Genomic DNA, 21,288 nt, shown 5'->3' with positions numbered 1-21,288 from the left:
CTCCCAACTTTTTCTATGAGATCAGGATCCCTCTGATAGCAGAGTCACACAAAGACAGCACAAGAAATCTACAAAACCAGGGGTGCCTGGGGGGCTCAGTGGGTTAAGCCCCTGCCTTCCGCTCAGGTCATGGTCTCAGGGTCCTGGGATGGAGCCCTACAACGGGCTCTCTGGTCAGCGGGGAGCTTGCTTCCCCCACTCTCTCTGCCTGCCTCTCTATTTGCGTTCTCTCTCTGTGTGTGTCAAATAAATAAATAAAATCTTAAAAAAAAAAAAAAGAAATCTACAAAACTGTTCTCTCTCATCAATACAGATAAAAAATACACTAACAAAGTATCAGAAAACTGACTTGGCAACACACACAAAGGAGCACAAATCATGACCAAGTGGGATTTGTCCCAGGAAATGCAAGATTAGTTTTACATCTGAAGATCAACTAATGGGTTATACCATATAATCACCCCCAACCAAAGCCCACCCCATACCCACAGGATTATTTCAATTGATGGAAAAGTCTGGAACAGAGTCTAAGAACAGATCAGCAGAAACAGGCAACTGGCTGTTGACAAAGGAGTAAAGGCAATTCAGTAGAGATAGTTTTTTCACCAAATGGTGCTTGAACTAGTGAACATCCTCATGTTTAAAAAAAAAAAAACTGATCTAGGAGCACCTGGAAGGCTCAGTAGATTAAGGGGTAAGCACCTGCCTTTGTCACAGGTCATTATCTCAGGGTCCTGGGATTGAGCCCCACATCGGGTGCCCTGCTCATCGGAGAGTCTGCTTCTCCCTTTTCCTCTGCTCCTCTCCTGGCTTGTGTATTCTCTCAGATAAATAAAATCTTTTTTTTTTTTTTAAGATTTTTATTTATTTATTTGACAGACAGAGATTACAAGTAGTCAGAGAGGCAGGCCAAGAGAGAGGAGAAAGCAGGCTCCCCGGTGAGCAGAGAGCCCGACATGAGGCTCGATCCCAGGACCCTGGGATCACGACCTGAGCTGAAGGCAGAGGCTTTACCCCACTGAGCCACCCAGGCGCCCCAAATCTTTTTAAAAATATGATCTAGATATAGAATTTATACTTGCACAAATATTTTCTCAAAATGGATAACAGACCTAAATGCAAAACACAAAACTACAGAACACCTAGACGGTAACGTTGAACAAAATGCAGATGACCTTGGATTTGGCAATGCTTTATATACAACACCAAATACAATCCTTGAGAAAAACTGGGTGATTTGAACTTGACTAAAATTAAAATTCTGCTCTGCAAAAGACAGTTTGATATGAAATATGAATACAAAAATGATACTCGTTTGCCGTTAGGGAATTTCAAATTAAAGCAACAATGGCTTACCATTACACACCTATCACAATGGCCGAATTCCAAAACACTGACACCAACCAAATGCTGATGTGGATGGGGAGCAACAGAGACTCTCATTCACTGCTGGTGGGAATGTGAAATGTACTGCCACTGTGCAAGACAGTTTCTTACAGGGGCACCAGGGTGGCTCAGTTGGTTAAGCATCTACCTTCAACTCACGTCAGGAAGCCAGGGTCCGGGGCGCCTGGGTGGCTCAGTGGGTTAAGCCGCTGCCTTCGGCTCGGGTCATGATCTCAGGGTCCTGGGATCGAGTCCCGCATCGGGCTCTCTGCTCAGCAGGGAGCCTGCTTCCTCCTCTCTCTCTCTCTGCCTGCCTCTCTGCCTACTTGTGATCTCTCTCTGTCAAATGAATAAATAAAATCTTAAAAAAAAAAAAAAAAAGGAAGCCAGGGTCCTGGAGTCAAGACCACATCAGGCTTCCTGCTCAGTGGGGGGGTCTGCTTCTCCCTCTGCCCTTCCCCCCACTGTGCACTCTCTCTCAAATAAATAAAATCTTTTAAAAAAAAAGTTTCTTACAAATCTAAACATACTCTTATTACATAATCCAGTAATCACACTCCTTGGCTAGAACCCAAGAGATGAAAACTTAAATCCACACAAAACCTACACACAATGTACACTGCAGGTTTACTCCTAAGTGCCAAACTTGGAAGCAGCCAGGACGTCCCTCAGTGGGTGAAAAGAGAGACAAACTGGCACATTCATATAGCGACATGTTATCAAGTGGTAACTTGCACAGAGATCTTCAGAGCAGCTTTCTTTGGAACAGTCCGACACCAGGAACAACCCAAGCATCCACTGACAGCTGAACGGACGAGAAACAGGAGTGGCCTCTGCATACAACGGAGAAACCCTCCACAGCACAAGTGAACGGCCTACGGAGACAGGCAATGAGACGCAGTCATCTCTAAACTGCTATGGACGGTGAGAAGGGCTACAGCCCCCACTCCCCCCAGTGTATATACTGAATGATTCTGTCCACACAAAAATTCTAGAAAATGCTTGTTGTTCATGAATTATGGGAAAGGGTATTAGAAAGACTGAGATAAAAGCATTATAAAGGGACACAAGGAAGCTTCTGGTTGTGTCGAATACATTCATTATGTTCACTGTGATTATGGTTTCACAGGCATATACACATGCTGGAACATGGCACATTTCACACTTTCATGTGTGCAGTTCATTTCATGTCAATCACACTGCAATGATGTTTTTGAGAACTAAGTGTTGCCCATCAAGTCCCTATTTACCATCGCTCTTAGAAAGTCCCATCTGCCAACTGTCTTCGTTCTCCCACATCCCTCTCCCAATTTAGGAGGATGAACCCCGCCTGAATGTCAGCAAAAACCAGAGAGCAATGCAATCCACGTACTCTCCGGTCACTAGCAATGCTAGCTGGGTCAGAGAAACCCTACCCTTGGATCTCTCTTTTGTCCATGCTGAGGTTCCTGACTGTGTAGTGATGGCCTCAACACCAACAGCCCAGGCAGATACAGGAATCCACAAACCTTTCAACACTGAAAGTGGTCCTGGCCACAGGAGATACAGATGTCTGAGGGTCCAGAGAATTTCTACATTCTCATCCCACAAAAATCACAGGGACATCTGCAGATGCCTCTGCTACAAGAGACACATAGCCTCTCATTGGCCACATTCAGCCCCACTCCACTATCTCAGTGTTTCTGTACCAATTATGAGCCCCGCCTTGCCCTATGGGCCTTCCAGTCAGTGACACTTGCCTAGGGGATTCTGGACATCAGGGACTGGCTCCTATGCAGATCTAGGAAACAGAAATCCCTCAGAAGTGCTGGGGAATATGGGACATTCCCTAGGAACAAGAGACCCAATTCATGTTTCCAGAAGCACTGGAGATCTTCACACCAACTATGCCCTCCTCAGAAATGAACTCTGGACTCCCAGGAAATCTTGCCTTCCAGACCATATGCTGAGGCACACAAAGTGCTTTGCTTTTTTCTAGCAAGCCTTGAGCACAATACAAATTAGGCTAGCTAGACTGAGAGCTGTTCTCTGCCATCCTGCTAACCCTTCTGAGGCACAAGAAGTTGGTGCAGACAAGAGGCGCTCTTCCCTTCACGGTGGAAGAACCCAACTTTTTCTTAATCCACTACACACAGCAAACAGACCCCACCACACACACAATGGTAAAGACTGCCACAGCAGGCCTGTGTCACTGCACAGATCAGACCAGCATGAGACAAGCAGTTCTAAAGTTGAGTGACTTAGAAGAAGACAAATGAGTTTGTGGTGGTTATATTTACAGTCAACCTTGTTCATGAAGAGAAATCTTGTCTGGAAATCCCAGCAGACTCCAGTTCAGATCCTTCTGGCAAGAGCAGGATCATGTCCACTCAGAATCCAGTTATGGAGGAGGAAGTGAGGGCCTCACTGGGCTCAGAACACTCATGATTCACTCCAGAGAACAGGAGTGACTGACAACACACTGTGGGACCTTGGACAGCTGGGAGCAACTGGATGGCTTCCGCCACAGGCACTGGTGGTGACAGAACTCTGTCAAGAGCCCTGGATGGTTCAGAAAGTACAAAGCGCCTCACGAAAGCTTCCCATCTATGCGGTTCTGACTGGGACTGTCCCCATGATACCTGTACGAATGGACGAGGCTCACCTGCTGGCTGCTGGTTCCCTCACAAAGGGTACTTGCAGATATTTTCTCTGGTGTGAATCCTATCAGGCTGAACAAGGAGATGGAACATTTTCTACATTCATAAGGCCTTTCTCTATTGTGAGCTTTCTGGAACTAAACAAGTTTAAGAGATGTAGCTAAAGGACCACCAAAACTGCCGCACTCATAAGACTTTTCTCCAGTGTGAACTTTCTGGTGCCGAACAAGATGGGAACTTCTACTGTAGGCTTTCCCACATTCGCTGCACACGTATGGCTTTTCCCCAGTGTGAACCCGCTGATGTAGAATGAGGCTAGAGTTTCGGCTAAAGAATTTCCCACATTCACTGCATTCATAAGGTCTTGCTCCAGTGTGAACCTTCTTGTGCTGAACAAGGTGGGAGCTACTAATGTAGGCTTTCCCACATTCACTGCACACATAAGGCCTTGCGCCAGTGTGAACTCTCTGGTGTAGAATGAGGCTGGAATTGTGGCTAAAGCATTTTCCGCATTCACTGCACTCATAAGGCTTCGCTCCAGTGTGAATTCTCTGGTGTACAATAAGGTTGGAACTATGGCTAAAAAATTTCCCACATTCACCACACTCATAAGGCCTTTCTCCAGTGTGGATTTTCTGGTGTTGCACAAGAGTGTCTTTACGGCTGAAGGCTTTCCCACACTCGCTGCACTCATAAGGCCTTGCACCGGTGTGAATTATCTGGTGCTGAACAAGAGTGTCTTTGCAGCTGAAAGCTTTCCCACATTTGCTGCACACGTAGGACCTTGCTCCTGTGTGCACTCTCCGATGTTTAATGAGGCTCGAGTTATGGCTAAAGAACTTTCCACATTCAATGCACTCGTAAGGCCTTGCCCCAGTGTGAATCCGCCAGTGCTCAATAAGGTGGGAGCTCTGGCTAAAGAATTTCCCACATTCGCTGCACTCGTAAGGTCTCTCTCCCGTGTGAAATCTCTGGTGCTGCACAAGTGTGTCTTTGCGGCTGAAGGCTTTTCCACACTCACTGCACTTATAAGGCCTTTCGCCAGTGTGAATTCTCTGGTGTTGAACAAGGTGGGAACTTCTGCTGTAGGCCTTTCCACACTCACTGCAGTCGTAAGACCTTTCTCCAGTGTGAACTCTCTGGTGCTGAACAAGTGTGTCTTTCCGACTGAAGGCTTTCCCGCACTCACTGCATGTGTAATGTCTTTTTCCAGTGTGAAATTTCTGGTGCATTTTTAAGTGAGACGAGTGAATGAAACCCTTCCCACACTCTTTACACACATGTGATATTTCTCCACTATGAACTTTCCTGTGATTAATAAGTGCTGATTTCTCCTTGGAGAGATTCCCACACGGTTGGCATCTACAGGGTCTTACTTCAGTACGAATTACCTGGTTGTCACGGAGAGTAAAGGTATTCAGGAAGCCCTTCACACTGTCAGTGCAGCTGAAAAGCACCAGTCCATCCTGGTCTCCCTGGTGTGGGCCAAGACTGGTGCTGTGTGGGAAAGTTGCCATGAACTCGGTCCTGTTGTGTGGAATCATCCCACTGCCAGCGGTCTGGCAATGGAAGAGACCAGAGATGTCCAGCAAGTCCATCCCTTCCTCCTTGCAAGTAAGGGGTCTCCATAACATGTGGGCTGCACAGTTCTTCCTGTGTGAGGCCCCACCAGCATCCACTCTGAAGAGATCCTCTTCACTGTATCGCTTGTGGTGCTGGTGAAAGTCTGCACTGAACGAGAATCCTCTCCCACATGGGCCACGTGTGTACAGTATCTGCAAGGGCTGTGATCCCTGGTGTTCAGCCAAGTGCAAGATGTTTTTTAAGAGTGGGTCACACACCTCACATGGGTGGGCTTTCTGGATATATGCACCCAACTCAGGAGTCCCGAGCTGCGACACTCCCACAGAAATGCTCTGCTCAGAAAGAGTCTCCTCATTATCTGTTTCACGCCAATGACCTGAAAGCAAGAAGATGCTGGTGAGGTACACATTGACTTTAGTGGACAGCAGCAGCCCCCTCACTTACGTGTGTGTGAAATGCCGAAGAATGAGAGCACTGGCTTGCTGGTGGGACCAGGGAGCCAGGATCAGGGTAAGGAAAGGCCCACTGGAAGTATCAGGCCTCTGAAGGTCACAGTAAGGAGAATAGGTGGGTAGAGACAACGGTGGTACGGCACACAGCACACAGAGGAGGGGAGTCCGGATCACTCCTCCAGGGAGTAGGGCCTTGGCTGCCAGTGCCAGCTGAGCTCTGCGCAGAAAGACATGTCCAGGCCCAGGAAAATCTGACTGTGAATAAGCAGCTGGTTCTTAAGGACTATGTAAGGATCACTGCACAACTCCTTGCACATTTAAGTAGCTGGTGCTGCAGAGCAGAGAAGAATGAATGAGACACAGAAGCCAGAGAAGAGAGGAAAGAGTCAAGAGATGGAAGACAGAAGAGAATTACAGGTGGACAAAGTGCCAAGAATGGGGAAGGAAAGGCAGAAATGGAATACCGCTATAGGCCTTGGCAAAACAAAACAACAACAACAACAACAACAACAAAAAACCATCGGTGAACACAAAGTAGGCTGAACGTATGATCTGAACCCAGTACTAACGCACCACTCCTCCAGCTCCCATTCTGCTGGGCCAGGCCCCTCTGGGTCTCTCTCCCTGCGGCTGGAGTGATGTCAGACACAAAGGGCTTTCTGACCCTCTCCAACTGGGCCACTACATAGGATGTAAAGTTGTCAAGAAAACACAGGACAGATGAATGGCCCAGGAAGACCCCACACACAGAGAAGAAAATTCAGTGTTAAAGAAAAGAACCTCGAAGCAGAACAGCCCGAGACATTCATGAGCAATGACCATGACAGCTTCTGTAACTCCTAGAGTGCTCAGGCCCCAGGAATGTCAACTACGTGACAAGGGCCAGCAGCTGGGACACCGAAGCACCATGGATCCAGACAGTTACGTGGCCAGGCAGTGCACAAGCCACGCTGAACCTGTTGAACAGACCGAAAATGCCGCGAGCCCCAAACCCACTCCTGCCAGACTTTGGGCAGAAAGTGCTGGATCTGCCCTGCAGGCGAGGGGACACTGCACACATCCCAGCCCTGGCATGCACAGCCCTGGCACCCACAGCCCTCCCTACTCTGGGAACCAAAGAAGGGAGGGAGAAGAGTCACTGAGTTGGCTCTAGAGAACAGGGAATAACCAAACCGGGGGACACTGGAGGGAACAAGAGGACCTGTGAAAGGCAGCCTTTAAGATGGCCCCGAGAATGTCCACTTCCCGCTCTGCTGCCCTTGTGTAAGCCTCTTCCTCTGCCTGTAGGCAGGACTGCCTGACCCATATCTAAGGACAATGGGATGTCACTTTGAAGGTCAGGTTAGAAAAAGGTCAGATTCCATTCTGGGCATTCGCTCTGACTCACTAGCTCAGAGGGAAGGCAGCCTCCCTATTAGGAGCTACACTACAGAAAGGCCAACATGACAAGGAACTGAGGCCACTGGCCAAGCCAGAGAGGAACTAATTCCCACAGTGCAACAAACCACAAGAAACTAAATCTTGCAAACAACCACATGACTGGATTTGTAAGTGGATTCTTCTTGGCTGGCCTTCAGATGAGAACAGAGCCCTGGCTGGCAGCTTGACTGAAACGGCATGAGTCTAGCAAAAAGTGCCCAGGTAAGTTGTGACCAGGTTCCCGATACTCAAACAATGAATGTTTACTGTTTTAAGCCAGTAAATTTCGGGGTAATTTGCCATATACCAATAGACAAAGCAGGGACTTACCCAGCGAGGCCACAAGTGTGAAGTTCTCCAGCATCACATCACGATACAGGAGTCTCTGGGCTTCCTCAAGGAGCTCCCACTCCTCCCGGGAGAAGTACACGAACACATCCTCGAAGGTCACACAGCCCTGTCACAAGGGGGGACAGTTGAGCTCACAGGCAGCAGGGGCCCCCAGTTGATCCACTCACACAACCACCCCTGGTGCCTCTCCTCTTGGCCTCCCACCTCACATGAGATAGCAGGTTTTGGCGCCACCAGTGCCTGCTCTCCCCTCCTGTCTTGTCTGATCACTGCGAGCCACCCAGAGCCAGGCAGGTGGGCAGACAGATACCGTGTAAGATATGGGTCTGCCGGGAAGGGCACCAACTCTCTGGCTAGCCAGTTCTCTTGCTGTCCTCCAGACCATGCCTCCCAGACACGACCTTGAGGCCATCTGTTCACACTTCTCCCAACAAGTACACCATTTTTTGAACCACCCCTTCTTCCCAGCTGGAACCGCCATCACGACCACCAGTCTTCCGGCCCACAACATATGCACCTACAGGGCACAACCCCGGCGAGAGTGCTCTTTTATCTTTGTTACAGGCACCACTGTCACCCAGCACCTAAGCAAGAGACCCAGTCCTTGGTCCCAAGTTTCAACTTTCTTGTTATTAACTGCACTGCTGCCATGACCTAGAGATACTCCCTCCTAAATGTAATCCACAGCTCCACCCCCTTCCACATACTGGCCACCACCTTTGCAACTTCTGCAACCAGTACCTCTGCCAGTATGAAAAACCTGCATCCAGCCCAATGTGTCAACTAAGGAATTTCTGGGACTTTTCAAACTAAACACGAGAAAAACCTACCTCCCAACAGAACCCCAGACAATTACTCCTGCTTCCAGCTTCCCTATCTCAGGTGATGACATTTCCATCACTCAACCAGTAAGGAAAACAAAATAAAAAAACCAGACACCCCCCCACCCGCAGGGTCACCCACAACTCATCCCTTTCTCTCATTCACCCTTCACACCAGAAAATCTGGTTACCCTGCTTACAAAACAGATACAAAATCCACCAACATGTCTCCCCTCCTCAGCCACCTCTCTGGGCCAGTCACCATCAACACTCACAGACTACTGCAGCAGGTGCCCCCTCACACCCACGGCTCTGTTCTCAGCCAGAGAGCAGCTGAAGGAGGTCCATTAAAATCTGAGTCAGGTCACCTCTCTCTACTGCTCCAAATCTCCCATGCCTTTCAGCACCCTCAGAATGAGGCCCAGCTCCTCAGCCTGCCATGCCTGTCTGCCTTCTGACCCTACTCCCAAGAGACAACTAAGATCTGCAGTTCCTTGAGGACACCCAACTCAATCTTACCTCCCAGCATTTGCACAACGCTGTTCTGGGCCCAATACACCCCTCGGTCCTCATCCAATTGGCTGCCAGAAGTAGGAACCTCTCTACATAACACTCAGCCTGGATTCAGATCGCTGGGCTAGAAATGACCACCCTCCACCCCCACACCCCCAGCTTCGGGTGCCCAGAAAACCAATGCAGACAGAGGCAAAAGTAAAGAGTCCCGGAGTATCACTATGTCTCATCAGAACGCCTATTGGGCCCTACTTTAAAAGTAGATACTAAACTCCTACACTTCTCTAAGCTCCACTGCCCCCACTCTGGTCCACCCACCATTTAACACTCTCACCCGGTCTACTGAGGTAAGCTCCACTCTGGTCTTCCTGCCCAGACCAACGTCCCCCCACTTTCCACTCTGCAACCAGACGGAGTCTGTTAACACCTGAGCCAGGCCACCTCCGTCTTTGTTCCGAATCTTCCATGGCTCCCACTACCATCAGAACATAAGCCGAGCTCCTCCGGCGGCCATTCCAGGCCCGACGCCTGACCACCCACTGTGTGTCCTCACCAGATGTCACAGGGACCTCCGGTTCCTGGGACACTCCGAATTCATCTCCACCCCAAATATTTGTGCCAGTTGGTTCCTACACCTTGGAAACTCTTGCACAACTCACCCCATCCACGCGGGCACCAGGGACCCCGCCACATACCTGCCGGAAGTGACCGCCCTTCGCCGCCTTCACGCTCGACAGAAGGAAGCGCTGAAGGCAAAGCGAGGAGGGTCCTTGAACACGCCACCCCCTACATCCGAGTCGGTGAGGCCTGAGGAACCCTCTGCTCACCTGAGCCCCGTCCATCAGCGCCAGGGCCGCCACCGGACCCCGCTAACAGAACCGGGTCGTGAGAAGCGGGCAAACCGAGCAGGCCCTGCGGACTCAGCCAGAACCCCGGAGGTCCACGAGGCGGGGAGACCTCGGTCCGCCCTCCGAGCCCGTCGCCCCTGAGTGAAGGTACGCACAGGCTTAGGGCGCCGCGGCCGGAGGCGTACGGGGACAGAGTGCGGACGCGAAGGCCTCGGGAAGGGCGCAGCTCCAGGGGACACTTGCGCGCAAGGCAGCCGGCCCCACGACGGCGCTCATGGAGGGCAACAAAGGCGCGTATTATCGTCCTTCCTTCCTCGGTTCCGAAGAGCCGCGTGGGAAGCGGACCCGCCCGGGTCCCGGAGCCTTTACCACCGGGCCGGATACTGCCGGCACAAGCAAAAGACGTCACGATGGCGGCGCCGGAAGTCCCTCCTCAGCCGAGCCGGGCGGCGGGCAACGCATCTTTTCCGGGCAGTCATAGGCGCGGCGTCGATGCGGCGAGCACAGATTTCTGGGTAATGTAGTTGGTACACTGCACCACCGAGGCAGTGGTCCTTTTCCGGGTTTTTCCAGGTGGCAGCAAAGACAGGAGAAGAAAGATAAGGGAGGAATACTGTCCGGAAGTGCCCAAGCTCCTCTTAAAGGGGACGCACCCATATTTCTGTGGTCACCTGGGACGAAGCCACCTACTCAGAGATCTCCTGCACGCGGTTCAGTCTTTAATCCTGGGGGACCTGCTTCACCTCTCTGAGCTTTGGGGACTGAGGTTTAAATTGAATAATGAAAATGCCTCGCTTGTGGGGCCTTTGTGTAGGATCATTAAATGTTCCCTAATTCGTTGATTCCTCAAATGTAAGCCCCAGACAGGCAGTATCATCATCACCTGTGAACTTAATGAGAATCAGAGTTCTCTGACCCAACCTACGACACAGTAGACACTGCGGGCGGGGCCCTGGTTTAACCTTGAGAACCCGAACTCTCTTGAAACAAGTCTTGACCCGGCACCCGGGTGGCTCAGTCGGTTAAGCTAAGCATCCATCTTCAGCTCACATCATGATCCCAGGGTTCTGGGATCTATCCCGCATTGGGCTCCCTGCTCCGTGAAGAGCCTGCTTCTCCCTCTGCCTGCTGCTCCGCCTGCTTGTGCTCTTTCTCTGTGTCAAATAAATAAAATCTTAAAAAAAAAAAGAAAAAAGTCATTGTTGGGCTGGCAGAAAGAAAGGGCTACTTAAGATGGTGAACGTTCCCGCCACAAAACCTGAGCTCCAACAGGAGAACAAAGACCCAAGCAGGAATCTGGAACACGCCCCTCCCCCCAGCCCCCTGCCCCCCGCCCTCGGCCCCCATGGACCAATGGGACCCCGACAAGCAGGCGAAAAATCCAAATAAGGGAAACTTGCCAAAAGTCCCCTGAACTCCCTTCGAGACCCCTTAAAAGCCCCCTTCTCCCTGCCTCGTTTGCGACTTTCCCCACTCTGCTTTCCAGAGTTGCGGAACCTCGCCCGAGGGTACCCACCTCCTCCCAGTGAAACTTTCCTGGCTCCCCTTCTTCTGAGCCCTGAAACTTCGCCAGAGAGTGCGTTTAATAAATCTTGCCTTGTGCCTACCTCGCCTGGTGTGTTTATCTCGCTGGAAAAACTTTACAGTCATGACCCCCCCCCCCCCCAATTTAAAGACTAAAATGGGAAAATAGTACAACCTATGTCGTGGGAAATGAGATGATAAGTGCTTAACACAGGGCCTAGGGCTAAATACATACAAGCTGTTATTCTTTTTATTCATCGTCATCACAAAGTTCTCACATACACTGCTGTAGGAGGATGTCAGGGACACCCTCTTAGCAGGGGTATAGCATCATAGTAGCATCATAGGTGATGGTTAGAATTTTTTTTTTTTTTTTTTTTTGACAGAGAGACATCACAAGTAGGCAGAGAGGCAGGCAGAGAGAGAAAGAGGAGGAAGCAGGTTCCCTGCTGAGCAGAGAGCCCCATGCGGGACTGGATCCCAGGACTCTGAGATCATGACCCCAGCCGAAGGCAGCGGCTTAACCCACTGAGCCACCCAGGCGCCCAATGGTTAGAATTTTTACTTAAAACATATGTGTATACCTTTAGGTGCATGTAATTTTTAAAAAGGCACCATGGGGCTCCTGGGTAGCTCAATTAGTTGAGTGACTGCCTTCAAGTCAGGTCATGATGCCAGTGTCATGGGATAGAGCCTGGTGTCCGGTTCCCTGCTCAGTGGAGGGCCTGCTCCTCCCTTTCCCTCTGCCTGCTGCTCTGCCTACTTGTACTCTCCCTTTATCTCTCTGTAAAATAAAAACCTTTTTTTTTTTTTAAAAAAAAAAAAAAGGACACTATGTACAAGAAGGTTTCATAATGCACAGGTAGGCCTATTGTTCAACACATTCTTACAGGCCATATAATGCAAAACATAGGACTATCAAGACTAATTGCTCTTGGCCTTAAGTGGGTATGGAATTAACATGGTTTCATATCATTGACTTAAAAACAAATCAGTTGTTTCGCTAAAGAGATCAGTTTATTCTAGAATAGCAGAGAACTGAAATTCAGGACAGGTAAGCTATGACAAAAACCACAGACTAGGGCGCCTGGGTGGCTCAGTGGGTTAAAGCCTCTGCCTTCAGCTTGGGTCATAATCTCAGGGTCCTGGGATCGAGTCCCACATTGGGCTCTCTGCTTGGCAGGTAGCCTGCCTGCCTGCCTCTCTCCCTATTTGTGATCTCCCTCTCTCTGTCAAATGAATAAATAAAATCTTAAAAACAAAACAAAAAAAACACAGATTAGTTCAACAAAGGAAAAGAACCGTTCCGTGGAGAAGAAGGAGCAAGTTGGAAAGAATTGTTTTGAACAGAAGTCCATTGGAAAAAAGCAAGAGTTCAGAGTAATGATGGTTTCTCTTCGGTAGAGCTGCGGGGGTGGTCGATTTCTTATAGGAGATGCAATGTACATCTCTTCCTGTTGGGTCCTGTAATTGATGACTCTTCCCTTGGCCTCTGTGGTTGGCAATTCTTGACTTCCAGTGGTACTGAGTGAGAGCTTCCCCTTCTGGCCTCTCAACTCCATTTTACTGAGGTTTTCTTTTTATCAATTTTCACATTTCCCCCTTTTGATCAAGATCTTTCACTGAACGCATCGCTGATCAAGAGTCAGTTTTTTGGGGATTTCTGGGTGGCTCAGTTGGTTAAGCTCTGCCTTCGGCTCAGGTCATGAACCAGGATTCTGGAATCAACCCCCACGTTGGGCTCCCTCCTCCGTGGGGAACTTGCTTTTCCCTCTCCCTCTACCTGCTGCTTCCCCTGATTGTGCTCCCTCTCTTTCTTTCTGTGTCAAATAAATGAATAAAACATTTTATTTTATTTTATTTTAGATAATAAATATATTTATTTATTTATATATGGGGCTTGATCCCAGAACCCTGGGATCATGACCTGAAGTGAAGGCAGAGGCTTTAACCCACTGAGACACCCAGGCACCCCATAAATAAAATCTTTTCTTAGAAGTGTCCAACAATAGCATGGATACAAGAGACACATCTAAAATATAACATTACAGGGCTCCTGGGTGACTCAGTGGGTTGGGCCTCTGCCTTCGGCTTGGGTCATGATCTCAGGGTCCTGGGATCGAGTCCCACATCAGGCTCTCTGCTTGGTGGGGAGCCTGCTTCCTCCTCCCTCTCTGCCTGTCTCTCTGCCTACTTGCGATCTCTCTCTGTCAAATAAGTAAATACAATCTTAAAAAATAATCAATAAAACATAACATTACAGAGATATTTGAAACAGGTCTTAAAAAACTCACCTGTTATCTCATTTAAAACACATGAGCACATGTGAACCATGTAATTACATCAGAGAAAAATAATTTCAGGGGAGAAAGTATCACCAAGAAGATAAAATATGTAATTTGTAATACTGACTCATATTACACAGAGCAACAGTTTCAGAATAACAAGGAAAAAGATAACAGTCCATGAATATATCAAGCATTTTTATATCAGCCATCTTAGAAATCATTTTGTTGCTGAATAATTATATCCCTGTATATTCTTTTTAAGATTTTCTTTACTTGGGGCACCTGGATGGCTCAGTGTGTTAAAGCCTCTGCCTTCGGCTCAGGTCATGATCTCAGGGTCCTGGGATCGAGCCCTGCATCGGGCTCTCTGCTTGGCAGGGAGCCTGCTTCTCCCTCTCTCTCTGCCTGCCTCTCTGCCTACTTGTGATCTCTCTTTCTCTCTCTGTGTCAAATGAATAAATAAAATCTTTTTTTAATAAAAGATTTTATTTGTGGCGCCTGGGTGACTCAGTCGTTAAGCGTCTGCCTTCGGCTCAGGTCATGATTCCAGGGTCCTGGGATCAAGCCCCACATCAGCCTCCCTGCTCAGCGGGAAGCCTGCTTCTCCTTCTCCTGCTCTCCCTGCTTGTTTTCTCTCTCCCTCTCTCTAATAAATAAAATATTTTTTTTTAAAAAGAGATTTTCTTTATTTATTTGAGAGAGGGAACACAGGTTGGGAGGAGGACCAGAGGAAGAAGAAACAGACCCCCCCACTGGGCAGGGAGCCTGATGCAAGGCTCTATCCCAGGTCCTGGGATTATGGCCTGAGGTGAAGGCAGATGCCTAATAACTGAGCCATGCAGGCACCCACCCTGACATCCCTATGTATTCTTTAGAGATGTGTTTAATAAAATTCTGTAGGTACATTTAATAGTTTAAAGCACATATATTGGGGCACCTGGGTGGCTCAGTGGGTTAAAGCCTCTGCCTTCGGCTCAGGTCGTGGTCCCAGAGTCCTGGGATCGAGCCCCGCATCAGGCTCTCTGCTCAGCAGGGAGGCTGCTTCCCCCTCTCTCTCTGCCTGCCTCTCTGCCTACTTGTGATCTCTGTCTGTCAAATAAATAAATAAAATCTTAAAAAAACACATATATTTTAAAGTATGATAAATAACAAGTAATACATTCATCTCACAAATGCTTTTTAAAAATCCACAGCAGGGGCGCCAGGGTGGCTCAGTGGGTTAAGCCTCCGCCTTCGGCTCAGGTCATCTCAGGGTCCTGGGATTGAGCCCCACATCAGGCTCTTTGCTTGGCAGGGAGCTTGCTTCCCCCTCTCTCTCTGCCTGCCTCTCTGGCTACTTGTGATCTCTGTCTGTCAAATAAATAAATAAAATCTTTAAAAGAAAGCAAAGAAAAGCACACTGATTCCATTCATACAGATTTCAATATCAAGCATAAAATGTATTTATTATTAGTGATACATATGCAAGGTGTCCAACTATGAATTTAAAAGAATTAGTAAAGCAAACTTTCTGGACAAAGGATTCCTCTGAGGTGTAGAATGGGATGTGTAAGCTGTGAGGTTCATAACGAAATTCCAGTCTTGCTTATGCTCTTTTTTATGCTGTGGGCTGTGCACCGGTATTTATCTATCTTTTTTTCTACATGTGTAATTTCAAGAAGATAAAATGGACACACCTTAAGTGTGTGGCTTGACAAGTATTTGCCTGTCAACACACGTATAAACCGCACCCACACAAAGACATAGGGCGCTCTCGGCAGCCCTGCACAAAGAGGACCATGACTGTCCTTTCTCACCACATACTAGGTTCATCTGTTTTTTGACCTTCCCACAAGGTCACGGCACATACTACTTTATCTCTGATGGGTATTACTGCCACTCACTGTCTTTTTCTAGGAGATTCACCCACACTGTAGATTGAAGCAGTAGTTTTCATTGCTGTGTTTTCTTTCAGTTTGTGGCATGTAATTTGTTCAGGCATGTCCCTATCAAGAGCTATGTGCGTGGTGCCAGGGTCTTGGTTATCATCAGTAAAGTTGCTTGTAAACCAATAATCCTACAGTTGACCCTCGAACAACACGCGGGCTGGGTGTGCCGACCTAAAGTTAAAAATCCATGTATAACCTCTGACTCTTCCAAAACCTAACTAGAAATAGTCTACTATTGAGCAAACTGAGAAAATAAACAGTTGATTAACATATTTGGTGACCTCCCGTATCCTTACAATAAAGTAAGCTAGAGAAAAGAAAATGCTACACAGAAAATCATGAGGGAGGTGCCTGGGTGGTTCAGGGCATGATTTCGGGGTCCTGGGTGGGGCACCCTGCTCAGTGGGGAGTCTGCTTCTCCCTCTGCCTCTGCCCCTCTGCTCCCTGCTTGTTCTCTCTCTCTCCCAAATAAAATAAAATATTAAAAAAGGGAAAACTATAAAGAAGAGAAAATATATTCACAGTACTGTATTTTTTTTTTAAAATGCACATTTAATGGACCCATGCAGTTCAAATGCGGGTTGTTCAAGGATCAACTGTGTATATTTTGAAGGAAAAATGCCCTCATTTCTATTGGGCATACACACAGAACTGGATTTGCTTGGTTGCAGTATACAAATATGTTGAAATTTTATACAAATCTTGACACATCAGAGTTTAAGCCAAAATGAACGAGAGCATTCTTCGAGAATCAGCTGGCTATGTGAAGCTGACAGCAGAGACCACTGTCTGTGTTACCATCTGTTAAGTTGCATGCTGTACATCCTTTGTGTCGGTGAAGTGTGTAATGAACTTCTATAATCCCGTGCATTCTTCTTCTCTGGAGCAGATGTTCCACATTTACCTGCACACCCTTGTGGATACAGATCCGCTCATCTGCATTAGGGGATTTCATAGTGAATGTGTGTCTGTGTGAGTGCATGAGATCCTGGGTGTGCGCCTCTCTTTGGATGGCTCTATCTATCCATATACAACCATTTGTACATGTGTGTCTGTCACTGCGACTGTACCCATTAGTCTACCCTTGGCTACATACCTGTCTCTGTTGTCCTTGTGTTCTCGTGTCCAGGACTTCCTTTCTGTGGATGCATGCACAGTCCTTCTGCATGTGCGTGTCCCAGCGTGAACCTGCGTATCTGCAGGTATGCATTTATGCCAATGGGTCCATCTGCCTGCTACCCATAGGGAGCACTGTTCTGGAAGCACTGGTCGTGACACATGTGGGACTTGTACCTGGGTGTCCTTCTATGTCTGTGTCTGTCTTGTGGATGCACGCGTCTTCAGTTAATAGAAATACACTAGTGCCCAACTCCCAGGTCTGTGTCCTGGTGGGTATCCATGTGTGCACCTGCATAGGACTTTTTATCTTGTGTGTGTGTCTCTGGGTGTGCATGTCTGCCAACACTTTTGTGCTAGTTCTCTGTGATGGTGTTGTAGGGTCTGTTCCCAGACTGTTTGTGCTCCATGGCGGGTCCGAGGGTACTCTGCCTGCATCTCCCTCTGGGTGCTCCTTACCAGCTGCTCAAATGGGACCCAGGTCCCTTGCTCTGCCACAGCCCAGTCACCTCTAAAGGGACTCTTTGGGTGCCACTAGGGCTTCACCAGCAATGGGGCACTCTGGAACAACGTCCCCACTGGCATCTCTGGGAGCTCGGCTTGTCCCAACTCAGAAGTTGCCTCCTCCAGGAGGCCTCCCCGACCAGCCTCTCGAGTGGGCTGGTCCCCAGGCCCTGGGCACAGCTCTCCCCACTCTAAACTTCCACTTTCTCTAATGCACAGAATCCGCATATGTGCAGAGTTTTGTGTGTGATGCTTCCTCTTCCTAAAGCTATGTGGGGCTAATTTCTGTCTGTAGGATGGGTGGATATTTGCCATGATTGGAAAGGAAAAGTAGAGCTCAGGGGGGTCCTGGAGGTCAGGTCATGGCATAAGTAGCTGGCCTGGCACTCGGTTAAACTCTGGGATTCCCCTGTCGGACATAAACAAGTTCACAGAGCACCAAACTCAGTGAAAGCCACTCAGTGACCATGACAGACTGAGACAAAGACAAAACCATCCCATCATCATGTCAGAGCATGAACAAAACCAAGAATTCTGTGTGAACAATGGAAATGACCAGGTATCAACCCTATCTTTGGTGACCTAAGTGACAGCTATGTCATCTCCCAGCTGCTGCTGGAGTGACACTTCCATCCCTGCTTTGTAGAATAAACATTTCAGGATATCCCATCATAGGAGCAACCCTGCCTCCTGGTAATGTCCAGTTCCGACCAAATCTCTTCCTTCCTCCCTTCCTTCCTTTCTCTCTCTCTCTCTCTTTTTTTTTTTTTAAGCGAGAGAGAGAGAGAGCGAGCACACAGTGGGGAGCAGCAGGCAGAGGGAGAGGCAGACTCCCTGATGAATGGGGAGCTCAAGGTGGGACTCAGTTCCAGGACCCTGAGAACACAAGCAGAACCGAAGGCAGGTGCCCAATCGACTGAGCCATCCAGGTGCCCCCCAAATCTCTACACTCTTAAACCCTCCTACACGTCACTGAGCACAAGCGCAGAGCCTGGAAGACACCCTAACACCCTGAGTGTTGCCCATCTCCGGGAGCGCAATATCCCCTGCAGTGCAGCAACACGTCACTCTGGTCCGCGACGGGCGTCAGGTGCACTTACAGTGCCAGAGGGCACTGGCGCCAACCACCCCGAGACCCAAACACGGCTCTGGATTCTAGCCTTGCTTGCCCAGCTGCTCACCAGCACCTCCTGCCAGATGGCTGGTAGAAACCTCAAAACTAGTGAGCGCAAACGCCAGTTCCTCATCCCGCCCTGCCCCGCTCCGTGGTGCCCACCTTAGCCACAGGGACAGGCCCCGCTCGCCGCCCCGGAACACTGACACTTGGCAGAAGCTCCCAACTCCAGCCCCGCCTGCGCGTCGCGAGCTTCCAGGGGCAGCTCTGCTTTCTGTGTTTCAGTTCAGCTTCCCATTTTATGCAAGAACAGGGAACTCCAGCGGCGAGGGACAGGACGAGTCTTGCGGGGCAGACAGGCTGGAATCCCGATGCCTCCAAGCTCTCGGCTGCTAGGCCTCCCCGTCCCCCTCCTGGTCCTCGGGGCCCGACGTTCCACCCTTCCCTCCCACTCCCGGGGTTCCAGACACGCGGTGTCAAAGCGAGTGTCCCCTTTTCCACCTGTTTAATGCAACCCCGTGTGAGCTCAAGGCCAGGGCTCCGGGAGCTCCCAGGCAGCGAGGGACCTGCTCTCTGCACAGGGTGTCTCCAGCCCTCGCAGACCCAGGGGCTTTGCGGCCTGTGCGGCCACAGCCTCGGAGTCTGTGTGATGGGTGGAGGAGGAGCCTCAAGGGGCAGCTCTCTCTCCTACGTGACAGGAAGCGATACACCGGGTCGTTCATAACTGGAAGTGTTGTGATGGCAGAGAACGAGGAAGTGCAGTAGAGGCCATAGAGTGGGTCGGCCGCAGCCGGCAGCGACACCACACCTGCGCTCGCTGACCCGGTGTTGAGCAGTGCTCAAAGTGAGCAATTCTATTTATATTAAAAACTGCAGATTTTTTAAATTAACGATTTTATTTACTTATCTGACAGAGACAGAGATCACAAGTAGGCAGAGAGAGAGACAGAGGGAAGCAGGCTCCCTGCGGAGCAGAGAGCCCCATGTGGGACCCCATCCCAGGACCCTGAGATCATGACCTGAGCTGAAGGCAGAACCTTTAACCACTGAGCCACCCAGGCGCCCATAAAATTGCAGATGCTTTTATCATGAGAGAACAATCACCTCATATAGTTCAGCATTTGTCCTCAAAGACAGTCCCAAAGGAAGGAGATATTCCCAAATGCCCCACCTGATGAGAGCACAAAGGAAGTCTGTTCATGGGCGACTGTGAAAATCACATGCACCTGCACGAATTCCGCTTCATCCGGTGAATTCCGGTCACCTTTCTTTGTAACAACGCTGGACACATTCTCATAAGATTAAACGAGTTTCCTTATCCGTGTTTGTTTTTTCAGTTTATCATGAATTTAAGTGGCATGTGTGTTTTACTGTTTGTTTTAGCCCTAATTTGACCCCCAGAAAACTACTGAGATGGACTTGGAGAAGACCCTAAAGGGATTTAAGAAAGTGAAAAACCCAGTCAGAGGAAAAGTTTGACTCACCTGGGAAGACTGCACAGCTATCACCATCCTGTTTCAGAGAAAATAAAGAAAACGCAGATCTGGATCAAGGAAAAGTGAGCAGAATGGATGTCTAAAATGACAGGAAGAAAAGGCTTGCTTTTTAAATCAAAGACTTCTCTCACCGCTCTTGCTCAGCGTAGCACTGGCATCCTAGCTGGAGCAACTAGGCAAGACAAATTAAAAGGTACCCAAATTGAAAAGAAAGAACTAAAACTGCTGTTTTACTTATATATTTTTACTTTACTATATATTTTAAATTTAATTTAATATATATAATTTGATATATATTTTACTTAATTATTTACTTATATATTCTTATAAACTGAAAATCCAAAGACTTAAGTAAAAACTGTTGGATCTCAGTGAATTCAGTAAAGTCGCAGGATATGAAACCTATACACACAAATCAGCTGCATTTGCACACACTAACAATGAAACATCTGGGGAAAGAAAAAACTATCTCATTCAAAATAGCATCAAAAATAGCAAAATACCTAGGAATGAATTTAACCAAGGAAGTGAAAGATCTGTATAATGAAAAATGTGAAATTCTGGTGGAAGAAGTAAGACACAAACAAATGGAAGGATACGTTATGTTCACAGGCTGAAAGTAATAATGTCAAAATACCCATGCCATGCACAGCTGTCCGCAGATTAAACACAATCCCTATCAAAATGCCAATGGCACTTTTCACAGGAATAGAAGAAACAGAACTGCAAGGCCCCTAACAGCCAAAACAACCAGGAGAAAGAACAGGTTGCATCACATTTCCTGATTTCGACTATACTACAAAGTTACAGTAACCAAAACAGTATAGTACTGGCTAAAAATAGACACAGACCAATGGAACAGAATAAAGAGACAGAATTAAAACCTCGTATACACAGTCACCCAGTATTTGATGAGAACCAAGGACATCAAATGGGGGAAAGTCTCTCCAGTGAAAGGTGTTGGAAAACTGCATAACCCATGCAGAGAAACGAAATTGGATCACCTCCTTATAGCACTCACAAACATTAACTCAAAACGGATCGAGGACTTAAACACAGGCCTGATGCTATAAAACTCCTAGAAGAAAACAAGGGAAGCTCCAGGACAATGGCTTTTAGGACAGGACATCAAAGGTACAAACAAAAGAAAAAATCAACAAGTGGGACTACATCAAACTTAAGTGTCTGCATTGCAAAAAAAATAATTAAGAAAAATGAGAAGACAACCTATGTAGTAGGAGAGAATATTTGCAAACCATGTTACCAGATAAGGGGCTAATACTCAAAATTTTATTAAGAACTCAT

At 48.2% G+C, this 21,288-nt stretch overlaps 1 protein-coding gene across 2 annotated transcripts; it reads right to left on the bottom strand.

Annotated features, from left to right (window-relative positions):
• Positions 1 to 1,176: 1,176 nt before the first annotated feature.
• On the bottom strand, positions 1,177 to 11,120 carry ZNF304 (zinc finger protein 304). 2 transcript variants are annotated; one of them, XR_009400768.1, is made up of 4 exons: positions 9,993 to 11,120; positions 7,811 to 7,937; positions 3,673 to 5,985; positions 1,177 to 2,261 (listed from the first exon to the last, which is right to left on the bottom strand). XR_009400768.1 is itself a non-coding variant. In XM_059382131.1 (3 exons), the coding sequence occupies exons 1-3, from the start codon at positions 10,005 to 10,007 to the stop codon at positions 4,163 to 4,165; spliced, it is 1,965 nt and encodes a 654-aa protein (XP_059238114.1). In that variant the 5' UTR covers positions 10,008 to 11,120; the 3' UTR covers positions 2,376 to 4,162. The 2 variants fall into 2 exon arrangements, 1 of the variants encoding a protein (XP_059238114.1); XM_059382131.1 differs by lacking the exon at positions 1,177 to 2,261 and having other exon boundaries at positions 2,376 to 5,985.
• Positions 11,121 to 21,288: the final 10,168 nt, after the last annotated feature.

Source organism: Mustela nigripes, chromosome 17, assembly GCF_022355385.1.
Source record: "Mustela nigripes isolate SB6536 chromosome 17, MUSNIG.SB6536, whole genome shotgun sequence".
Lineage (NCBI taxonomy): Eukaryota > Metazoa > Chordata > Mammalia > Carnivora > Mustelidae > Mustela > Mustela nigripes.
This window is presented reverse-complemented; position numbering and strand designations above follow the sequence as displayed.

Coding starts and splice junctions, on each gene's coding strand:
- ZNF304 (XM_059382131.1), bottom strand. Junction 5,986..7,810: donor CACACTTGTGGCCTCGCTGG/GTAAGTCCCTGC, acceptor TCTTGCTTTCAG/GTCATTGGCGTGAAACAGAT.